Raw genomic sequence first — 12000 nt, 5'->3', positions numbered from 1 at the left:
GCACCACCGTGCCGCTGCCGTAGCACGTCCATCGCAGCACCACCATGCCACCGGCCGCATCTCTCAACGTCACCACTCACACCCGTTGAAGCTTTTTTCACTTCAGTTGAAGCTTTTTCCCATGCTGGTCGAAACTTTTTTCCATCATCGACGCTCGCTGCATAGGGTTGCATGATCGACGGCCGCCAGCAATCACCATTAAAATGGATGTATCAAAAAAAACTCGCTGGTTGTAGCAAAAGACAATGGCGGTTGCAACAAAAATCATCGTTGCCGTCGTCCCGGATTGCATCACTGCCATGAATTTTATGTAGCAAATTTTCTCGTCGGTTATAGCAAAATCTAATGACAGTTGCAACAAAAAACGTTGTCCTCATTGTAGCGTTGTAGCTCCACTGTGAGTCGATGCAGCAAAAATTGTCGCTGGTTCCAGCACGCCGCGACGTTGGTTCCAGCACACAATCACCGCGGTCGCAACATGCAGCAGCCCCGCCGACCCTCGAGCTCGCAGCACCATGATGGTGTGGGCATGGCCATGGTCGGCACGGTCACAACATAGCCGACAAACGGATGCGACTTCATCGGGCTGCGGTTGCAGCTCGTTCCCCAACCCGTCTCGGAGCTTCAGCGAGCAGTTGGTGAAGGTAAAGCTTTGAAGACGACCTGGGTGCGCTCCTCGTGTGAAGAAGAAGATAAAAGGAAGGCCGCTCAAAAAAAAAGAGATAAGAGCAAGGTTGAACGAGCGGCCATGGTGGGCCAAGAGCACGTGATGGGCCAAGTAACGGAAAACCAACGATGCAAACGTGGATTGCTGAGCGGTGGAATCAAGCGAAATCAAGCGAAGCGTGCGCGACCGGCCAAAGCTTCGGCCGGTCCGCCGGTACGCAACGTTTCCCTTTTGTCAAACAGTTGCCATGCAGTTCCTAGAGCACTCAACGCGAGCACTCAGTGCGCCACGCCACCCATGCCAACGACTCGTGCGAGTCACCACTCCGGATGCCAGAGCGAGGAGACGACTCGAGCGCCGCGAACTGAGCTTCAGTGCCGTAACTGTTAGGCCCACATGTCACTTACCCAACTGCAGATGCAGTTACGGCACTGAAGCAGCGTCCGAGCGCCGCAGTGGCGCTTCATGGCGTGGACGTCGACGAGGCGGCGAAGACCGCGAGCAGGGCAAAGGCCGCGCCACTGTACACAGCTACGAGCTCCCTGCCCCGCTCGCCATCCACGGCCACGCCCCTGAGCTCGAGTAGCATGGCGAGGATCGATCAGTGACCTCACTCGAGCCCTCCCCTGCATCTGCACGGCCTTGGGCCAGTACGCGCCATGGCTCTCAGCCCCAGCGTGGTGGACACGGCGCTCTCAGGCGCGGCGCGGCACGGCAGCCATCGCCCCGTCCCGTACCCGTGGTATGGCCGACAAAGGAGGCGGCGTCGACGGCAGCGCACGTCTGGCGTGCGGAGGCCAGCGGCGGCGCCGGTTATGTCCCGAAGAAATCACACGGGAGAGACGAGGAATCTTATCCTTTCAGACATTTTCATAGCACTCCTTTGTTTATATGTTTCTTGCGTAATGTTTCTTGTGCTTTACGAGAAAATCACTGGCACATCAGCAGTTTAGCCCTTGCCTCGGGTTCTGGATGGTACGTGTCCGGTTTTAAAATATAGGGACGAAATATCAACGGAAAAGAAATGAAGGATCAACTTTTTCTAAATTTAGGGGACCAAAAACATAATTTTCTCAATTCAATAAGATATTAATTGTGTGGCAGTGTCGCCGACAATCATCCTAATTTCTCTCTCTCTCCCTGTTCTCCTCCTCCCTCAGAGCATCTCCAACAGCCGCGCCAAACTAGCGTCGCGCCGCAAAATTGCCCGTTTTAGCGCGCGCGCAACCGTTATAGTTGCTCCAGCGGGCGAGCAAAAACAGCGCGCGCGGCATATGTAGTTCAGCGCGCGGGCCGAAACTCAATCGCGCGCCGCTTATTTGCTACGCCCGCTCCCGCGCGCTGGACTCTCGCGCGCTCGCTCGCAACTCCCACCCCCATCCAGCCGCGCCGCCGCCGCCCGCGCCACCCGGCGACCGTTCCGGCGCTTCCCCGCGATGCGGCGGCTTCTCCGCCCCCCCTCTAGTCCCGCCGCCCCTCGCGCGCGTCCGTCCTCCGACGAACAGCGCCCGAGCGCTCGCTGCCGCTCGACACCCGCAAGGTGTTCGACAAAACGCCTACAAGGCATGTATTGCTCAAACTTCATGAATTTGGTGCATGTTGATTGTAGTTTTTATAGCATAGTATTGAACATTGTAGATGAGTTCGTCGTATGATTCTTGCGAAGAAGAATTTGATATGGAAGAGGAGGAGGATCTTGCAATGATCCTAGCTATGCATATCAATAAAAAACCGAAGCACGGTGGTTCGGTTATGGGTCGGCAGAAAATTTGGAGAGATAGGATCGATGCCCATAACAGATTGATGAGGCACTATTTCGTGGAGAATCCCACATACCCGGAGTCGTATTTTTGTCGCCGGTTTAGGATGAGCACGGACTTGTTCAGGCGCATTGCAGAGAAACTAGCGAGCCATGACCGTTTTTCAGCAAAGGAGGAATGCCGCCGGAGAGCTCGGGCATAGCACCTTTCAGAAGGTGACAGCCGCTTTGCGTATGTTGGCATACGGTATCCCGGCTGATCTAGTTGATGATCACTTGGCTATGGGTGAGAGCCAAGCCATCATGTGTGTCAAGCGCTTTGCAGTCGGAATTATGCAAGTGTTTGGCGAGGAGTATTTGAGATCTCCCAATGCTGAAGACGCCGCAAGGCTATTGGCGATGAACAAAGCTCGCGGCTTTCCTGGCATGCTTGGCTCAATAGATTGCATGCATTGGAGTTGGAAGAATTGTCCAAAAGCATGGCATGGACAATTCCACGGCCAAAAAAAGGGTTCCACTATAATCCTTGAAGCGGTGGCCGATCAAGAGACTTGGATTTGGCATGCGTTCTTTGGAATGCCTGAATCTTTAAATGACGTCAATGTTGTCAACCGGTCACCACTGATGAATAAGATTGCAAATGATGAGTTGCCACCGGTGCAGTTTGTAGCAAATGGCCGTACATACAACTATGGCTATTATCTAGCAGATGGCATCTATCCAAAGTGGCAAACCTTCGTGAAGCCGTTGAAAAAGCCGGAAGGTAAGAAAAATCTTGATTTCCACAATGCTCAGGCGGCGGCTAGAAAAGATGTGGAGAGAACTTTTGAGATTTTGCAAGCCCAATTTGCTATTGTGAGAGGACCGGCTAGATTTTGGGATCAAAAAATGCTTTGGTACATCATGCACGCTTGTGTGATCATGCACAACATGATCATCGAGAATGAGCGTGGCCAAGATTTAGACTACTCACAGTATGAGCTCTTGGGACATCCCGTGCGAGTGCGACGGAGGGCTGAAAGGGTGGCCCGTTTTGTTGCCTCCTATCATGCCATTCGGCGTCTCGCAGCGCACAATGATCTTCAGAAGGATCTCATTGAGGAGTGGTGGGCATGGCATGAAAGACAAAGAGCATGATTTCTACGTTCGACATTGTATTATTCATGAACTATTTGTTGTGTTGCACTATTTATTGTACTGAACGATAAACTATTTGTTTGGGTTGTAATAACGAAATTGAACTATTTATTATTGATTTATTTTGTTAGTTTGATCTTTTTGCTTTTATTTAAAATGTATATGTTGTTTGTGTAAGTCGCGCGCTGCTGGAACGGCGCGCACGCTACATTTTAACGCAGCTGTTGGAGCCAGCGCTGGCGGCCGCGCAAAACCAGACGAACGACGCGCGGCAAACTAGTTTTTAGCGTGTCCCGCGAAGCGCGGCTGTTGGAGATGCTCTCAAGTTCTTGCTACTCCATTAGCGTCGCTTGGTGCTGGCCGATGCCTAACCTCTGTGGCCGCATGCCAGACCCCACCGTGTATACCCTCTTTGTAGGAAAACTTAACTAGCTTATGCACTTGCCTCACCAGGTCATCAGTGGCAACAGTGCCATCGGATCTCATATGATTATTGACAAAGGTAAAGATTTTGTATCTAAAGTCGTAGAGTCATCGCTACTCACTCATTAGAGTGTCTACGCACGTCGTGTTAGGTCCTACTACCTCTGTCCTGGTTACTGGTTCCATTGTATTTTGTGCCAAATTTTGATCATAAATTTAATTAATAAAATAATCATGCATGTCACTAAAAATTATATCACTAAAAACTATGTTCAAATATGAATCCAACGATATAATTTTTGTTGACATGCACTAATATTTTGTTAGTTAAATTTTTGGTCAAAATTTGACATAAATTACAAAAGAAACAAATAAACCAGGACGAAGGTAGTACTACTTACTAGGAAAAACTACAAGACCAGCATGCTCTAGAAGAGAGAGGACAAACTTAATAAAATTCTGAAAGGGCACATATTCGATCAGATAGCGAGTAGTGGTTAATTTTGACAGTATTCCTACTTTCTATTTTTTTGATGGGTTGTTGTATTCTTGATGCGCAAATTCCTACACTTTTCATCAATCAAATAAAGCAAAAGACTAACTCAGTGGATGGAGAGTTTTTTAATATTTAATTATTGATAGAGGGTTGAAACTTTTCTTCCGAACACAATACAAACGTAGACGCCTTATCCCATGAACGCTTACACGCACCAACTATCTCAGCACTTTCAAAAAACTGAGTTGATACATCATCTTGTTCGCCGGGAGGCCTAAAAAAAATTAAAAAAAATTGCGAGAACCAATGTAAGTCTAAGACTCTAGTGGGCAGGGGATACGGGTCCTCCTTACCATCCAACCTGTTTCGTATGGAGAGTTGAAACTTGTGGATGCAGTCATGCAGGAGCGTATGAAAAGCTGTTTACGTGACGTCATTCCCTATTTTTCTTGTGACGTCATGTAGTATACAAATGACTAGTAGTCCAGGAGGCCGGCGATCCAGGGGGGATGTATGGCGGGGAGGGGATTGGATTGGAGCGCCCCTGTCGACGTCGACGGCCCCCCAGTACCTGTCGGACGGGATCAATGCACGCTGCTGCTGCTTGGGGTCTGGCAGCTCGGCCGGATATGGCGCCGATCGAGGCTCTAGGCTCTGGCTGGCCCAGCCCAGCTCTGCTCCCCCTATCAGTGCCCGTCAAATGCTCGAACAAATGCCTCAGCGGCCAGCGGGGCGCCGGCGGCGGAGCCGACCGTACTGATGAGTGCCCCAGTGCCGCTAACGTGCCCTGGGGGTGGCCAGTACCTAACCACGGCACGACAGCTGATGGCCGGAGAAGAGCCAATGCACGAGCGGCGATGTTCCGCTCCACGGAACGGTGGTCGCACGTGGAGCAAAAATGTCAAAAGATGGCGACGCTCGAGGCGCCAGGGAGGCAAGAGGTGACTTTGCTGGAGTCAAGTGGACGACTTTGCCGGAGTCAAGTGGATGATGATGGCAGTATCCCGGTTTTCTGCGATAATGGTTAGTCAAGGTGGCCTCTTAGCCCCGGCGTGAAGTGTGAACCCACGGTGTGTGGTGGTCGTGTACCAGTCAACTGTCAACACACCCGCTGCGTTTACCATCGGTGTCTACAGATTCCATTTCACTGCCTCCTAATATCAGGTATTCTACTGGCTAATTCTTGCTTATATCTGTGTTTTCCAAATCAAATTATTCAGCAGCCCAGCTCGACGCTAGAGTATTTAACAGTTGAGATGCGCGTTTGTTCATTATTTCTGGTGCATTAGGCTCTCTTCTAAGTCTAAAGTGGTCCTGAGGAGATCATATATGCATATATTATTCCCCTTGCTTAATCTGGATGCTGACTGTTTCTTGATATGACTGAGTAGTACATTGCCGTGGGGTCCTGCCTTGATTCTTTCCTTCGTTTAACTGACTTCACAGGTCTCCCCCCCTCTTTTGTTCACCATCCACACCACCGTTCGCACCATTATTGACTCCGGAAGAACTCAGCCATTTTGAAGCACACAAGGTGTCCCTCGCTAGTCTGAGCAGCAGCCGTCACTCTGGATACAAGCTCAAAGCCGCAACCTCAGCTAGGTTAACGGGGCAGCCATTCCGTGTGAGCAGCTGAGCATTGCAAAGCTTTCCCATTTCAGGTACGATTCTTACTTTCTCTTCCTGGGCTCGGTTCTTTGACATGGATACATACCTTCCATTGCCAATAGTGTGCACTTCTCTACTTGCAGCCAATTTTACTAGTTACCCTTGATCTGGGTACAAGCTCAAACCTGCTTCCTTAGCTAGGGGTTGATTATGGCCAATGAGGGCACCCGTTCCGTGTGACTATGTCTATGTGAGGAGCATTGCGTTGCTTTCCCTTTCCAGGTATGATTCTTAGTTTCTCTTCCTCTGCTTGGTTGTTAGACATGGATGATTGTTTCCAATTTCCATTGCCTATTGAACCTCTTTACTTGCACTTAGTTTTGCTAGTTAGCAAACATATTCCTGAATTATCTAAAAACAAGCATAGTATGTTACATAATTCCTCGACGAGCAAACACTTATTTATACATGTTTTTTTGGTGGTATCAATCGGATCTAGGTATTCAGAGAAAACAAAGGGAAATATCTAGACCACTATTTTGGTTATCGCTCTTGATACAAGCTCACTTGCAACCGTATATGGCTAACGAGGGCACCCTTCCCTTTTGGCTGTGAGCATTGCAATGCTTTCCATGCCAGGTATAATCTTTTGCTTTCTCTTCGTGTGTTTGGCTGTTAGGCTTTGATGTGTGTAACTTACCACTGCCAATAATCTACCGCTTCTGCGATTGCAGTTAATTTTACTAGTTACCCCGTAGAATCTGTTAAGTGTCTTCACCAAGAAGTAGGAGTACTTGTCTATGTGTGTATTGTGGTAATAGCAGTTGGAACTAGGTATCTAGAGAAAACAAAGGGAAAGTTCTAGACGACTTATTTTTGTGGGTCAGATTATAACGGTGATATTCAGTCACATATATGATGTTATTGTTGAATGGGAAACACAAAAACTCATTACCAAGCATAATCATTAACTAGTACTCCCTCCGATCGGAAAAAAGTGTTGCAGCTTTGAACTAAGGTTACTTCAACCTTAGTTCAAAGCTGCGGCACTTTTTTTGGATCGGAGGGAGTAGAACTCTATGCTCAAACATGAACATATCTATTGTAATATCTAATCATGCAAACTGCACCCCAAATTCATCTAGTTACAGTATATACAACAGGGTTGATCCCTTTAAGACTTTAATCAGCTGATAATCTACTTTCGTCTTGAACACCAACCCAGTGTAGACTCTGATAGTTGACGTACAACATTAGCTCACACCTTTCTGGAGAAGTCTATATACTTTAATACTTGAGCTAATAATTTATATGGTGGTTACTGTTTGAAAATATAATTCATATATAATTCATATTGTGGTTATCATTGTAGGGTCTAACAGGCAAGTTAGCCTTTAACGTGCTATCTTTGTGTTGTTTTCGTTTGGGACATAGACTTCACCAAGTCCATCTTTCTAGCAACCTTCTTTGCTTTTATTGTTCAGAACCACCCTTGAATTATCTTTGAATCCTTCAGATATCTTCTTCATCCAAGAAACTCTTACCTGATGATCCAGATAGAGGCATAGAAAGCAACCGAGAACCTGAGACTTGCAATTTCGGTCAGAGAGCAACCACATGGCAGGTGGCAGGCAGTCCGAAATCAGCATTGATCTGACCAGCATCAACACCATGGGTACCCAGGTACCAGAGAATGGTTCGAGTGAAGTCAGCAGAGGTGTTTTTGGAATTGGTACTGTCAGCATGCGGCAACATCCCATCAATGGCTCCTCCAACAGAAATTTATTACCCCCTGGCCATGAATCCAGCTCCAGCAACAATGATGATTTTGAGCTCTTGTGGGGACATCGTAAATATTTGGTACTTCTTGGAGTCCTAGCAGTTGGTGTGACATACAATGCTGGATTAACACCACCAGGGGGATCGTGGACACTAAACAAGGATGGTCATGATGCTGGTGACCCTGTCATGCATGATGGCTTTTCTGAACGATATGAGGTGTTCTTTTACTGCAATGCAACAGCCTTCGCTGCATCTCTTGTCTTAATCATCTTGCTTCTCAGTAAGAGTGTGACAAGGAAGAGAATGTGGCTCCACTCAATGCAATTAACCATGATATTGGACCTATTCAGCCTGCTGGGAGCTTATGCTGCCGGGAGTTGCAGGGCACTCAAGTCATCCATTTACATCTGGGTTCTAGTCTTTGCGGTCATCACATATGTTGGGATCCATACCCTAGTATCCACAAGGTTTATTCCAAGAAAATTGAAACAGAATCTGCAGAGAATGATAAATACAGTTCTAATCAAACGGGGTTTCCTTGTGAGGCAAGTGAGCATCCCTCTAGAGAACGTTGAGGAGGCTCGCAAGTTCATTTTGACGCTTGTAATTTTTGCTGCTACTATCACATACCAAGCAGGATTGAATCCACCAGGCGGCTTTTGGGCTGAAAATGACCATGGTTCTAACAAGGTGCATATGGCCTTTCCTCCTTACAAGCATCATCCGGCTACTTCTGTCCTCCGGAGTAACTACCTTGGTCGTTATAATATATTCATCGTTTCCAATTCAACTTCCTTCGTGGCATCTTTGGTCATAATCATACTGCTTCTGAGCCCAAAACTGAGTGGACATGGAATAAGGACCAAAGCAGTGATTGTATGTGTGGTAGTGGACCTATCGTGCCTAATTGTTGCGTATGCTGCAGGATGTTGTAGAGAGGTAGCAACATCATTCTATGTGGTGTTTATCATCGTCATAGTTTGGATCTCCTTTGCAATTTTAGCTGGATTCTTTGTTTGCAGGCCTGTAGCAAATTGGCTACAAAAGGTCAAAACAAGCAGCCTGTGTTGCGTGGAAAAATTGGGCCGTGCACTTTCGTTGAGCTTTAGTAGACACAGACCTAGCAATGCAGAGCAGGAGAATTCTTATGCAAGCAATCATCATTCTTCAGTCCGTTCAACTGATACACCTGCAGAAGATAATACCCCTGAACCACAAGACCAGCCTGCAGACAATCAGCAACTTCCAAATATCAGAGAGGATGAGTCCCATGAGGAGCATGCACCTGCAGAAGAAAGAAATCAAATTTCAGATGATGAAGAGGCTGTGAATCACTCACAGCATCTGTCAGGGAACAGCCAGCAATCAACAAATATCGAGGTTGCTGCGTCCAACGCGGAGTGTCCGTCTACACATGTCCAGTGTGTTGCAAATCCGGAGTGTCAGTCTACAGATGTTGAGCAAAATATGCCGGTCAGGCAGAGTAACGGAGACACTAGTCATGACATAGTGGATGAAGGGCTTTCTGCACCTGCGGAAGCCACTGGCAATGCAGACTCTGCTGAACAAAACAATCTGGTTGAAGATAATAACCCTAGCACTGAGATTCTTTTCAGTGATGATCATCCTATACATTCTGAGAATGTACATACTGACAGCAATCAAGTACCCAATCAAAATGCTGATGACATTCGAACTGAGAAGCATCTGAAGAAGACCCGCACATGTATGCTGCTTCTTGCCATTCTTGCAGTATCTCTGGCATACCAATCAGGCCTGAATCCACCAGGTGGCTTCTGGTCAAGAAGTAAAGATCATCATTCAGCTGCTGATCGCATCCTTGAGGACACCCATCATCGCCGGTTCATTGCATTCTTCTATCTCAATGCAATCGCCTTTGTGGCATCCATTGTCATGATCACTTTGCTCTTGAACAAGATGGTGAGCAACAAGGTTACCAAACGGCGTGCATTGCCAATAACGATGATAGTGGTCCTACTTTCCCTAACCGGAGCTTTTGCTGTGGGGAACTGCAGGGAGGCAAAGAAGACTATTTTCATATCAGCGCTTGTATGCAGTGTACTTGCTTATGTTCTCATTCATGTCTTGATAGCAGTACATATAATTCCTCCAGAATGGAGAAGGCAGGTGGCAGAGATGCTAGAGCACTCAGTTAGTCATTTTTGCTCAGTGCCGCGTCAATTAGGCCACACCCAGACTGGGGGTGATACTAGTGAGAAGGAGTTGGGAAGAAGACGTAATCTGCTATTGACCATTGCTATTTTAGCTGTGACTGTCACATACCAAGCTGGCATGAACCCTCCAGGAGGCGTCTGGTCTGATGACAAAGATGCCACGGGAACTCCAGGCAATCCAATCCTTCAGGATACCCATCCAAAACGCTATGATGTGTTCTACTACTCAAATTCAGTTTCATTTGTGTCATCTGTGGTCGTCACAATATTACTTGTGAATAAGGAATCCTGTGAGTATGGAATCAAGTCCTATGCACTGCGAGTGTGTTTGGTGGCGGGATTGCTTGGCCTCCTCATTGCCTATGTTGCAGGAAGTTGCAGAAATATTAAACAGTCCATCTATCTGAGCATCATTGCTATGGCAGTTCTAGTCTCCCTTCTGATTCAGGTTCTGCTCTCTTCGATGCATGTCACACTAGGAAGACCATTGGCTAAGTGTCTAGTATTTCTACACAATCTTCTCTTTCATGCAGAGGGTGAACGAGTAATCACTCCCGTGAGGCCAGAAGCTTCAGTTGTCGAAGAAAAAGAAGTGAGAAAGAGACACAAGTATCTGATGCTTCTTGCAATTTTAGCAGCATCGATCGCATACCAAGCTGGTCTGAACCCACCTGGTGGATTCTGGTCTGATGATGAGGGCCATGTACCAGGCAATCCCGTCCTTCGTGATATTAATCACCGACGGTACAAGATATTCTTCTGCTTCAATTCTTTCGCATTCATGGCATCCATTGTCGTGATCCTGCTTCTGTTGAGTAAATCTATCAGGAAGAAGGCTGTGCCACTTGGGGTGTTGCACTTGATTATGATACTGGATATGCTGGCTCTCATGACAGCTTTTGCTGCGGGAAGCTGCCGCAAATTGAGGACTTCAGTGTATGTCTATGCACTAGTTGGCGGCGTTGTAGTAATCCTGCTGCTCCTAATTATTGTGTCAAGTGCAATTGCAAAATATCGGAAGGCAAGAGAGGGAAGTGGGATTAACTCCCCGAGACGTCCTGAACCTGTTTCAGGAGCAAACACACCGGCATGACCTGAAGTTTGATGCTCCCTTTTTACAAGAACCCTATTCATCTAGGAATCTATATTTCTGTATTATCTGCGAACAATTTGTGTGTCTCGTATCAGCATTTTTCTTCATGTTCAGATTTGACTTGAACACCGGTGTTGCTGTCTGTTGTATGTTCTTGGAAATTATTTTAGCATACTTGAGATTTGAGCTCGAGCCTAAAACTGCATATCGGGTACATCGTCATGTGATGGAGCTACAAGCAGGCAATGAGGTTTACCTTCATTATTCTTTTGTTGCGCACTAAATTTTTGTTTTCGAGATTGGTTGCATACTACTATTTTGCATCTTTTTTATACTCGCTATTTGCCAATGAAGTTGCTCCGAGAATTTGGAGTTTTATTCCACTACGGATACGGAAGTTGGTACCACATTAGGCTTTCTGGCTTGTTCAGTATTCTTGCACGTTATGTTCTTCTAACATCAGCTTGAGCTGTTCAGTCATTTGTGGGATGATCCCATATTCCCATTTAAAACAAGCTTGATTACCAGGTTTATTTTGTAGCTGTCAACCAGTGTTTTTCGCTTCTTTGATATTATTAGTGCTTTGCTGTTCCTTGTAACATTATGAAGTAACCCTTGTTTATAGAGTGTAATGAAGCTGTCTTATATGATGAAATGTTTCCCAAAAATCAACGCTGGAAGGGGAAGTCCGGGATTTGTATTGTATACATATGCTGTGGAAGCAGTTCTTTTGATTGGGTTACACACCTCTGCTTTTATGCATGTTATTAGTTCACTTCATCCTGTGTTGATATCTACTGTGAAAAGGAACATTCCCAGGACGTGGAGTTATTTAGAACA

The 12000-nt window shown here is 46.7% G+C and overlaps 1 protein-coding gene across 1 annotated transcript; it reads left to right on the top strand.

Moving 5' to 3' along the window:
* The first annotated feature begins 4964 nt into the window (after positions 1-4964).
* LOC123164726 (uncharacterized) lies at positions 4965-11424 on the top strand. The gene is made up of 5 exons (XM_044582276.1): positions 4965-5646; positions 5929-6143; positions 6234-6372; positions 6590-6729; positions 7607-11424. Exon 5 carries the CDS (start codon positions 7708-7710, stop codon positions 11158-11160), a length of 3453 nt encoding a protein of 1150 aa, XP_044438211.1. The 5' UTR covers positions 4965-5646; positions 5929-6143; positions 6234-6372; positions 6590-6729; positions 7607-7707; the 3' UTR covers positions 11161-11424.
* Positions 11425-12000: the final 576 nt, after the last annotated feature.

The sequence above is a fragment of the Triticum aestivum genome, chromosome 7D (assembly GCF_018294505.1).
Source record: "Triticum aestivum cultivar Chinese Spring chromosome 7D, IWGSC CS RefSeq v2.1, whole genome shotgun sequence".
NCBI classification, from domain to species: domain Eukaryota; kingdom Viridiplantae; phylum Streptophyta; class Magnoliopsida; order Poales; family Poaceae; genus Triticum; species Triticum aestivum.
Note: the sequence above shows the minus strand (reverse complement) of the source record. Positions and strands in the feature narration are given on the sequence as shown.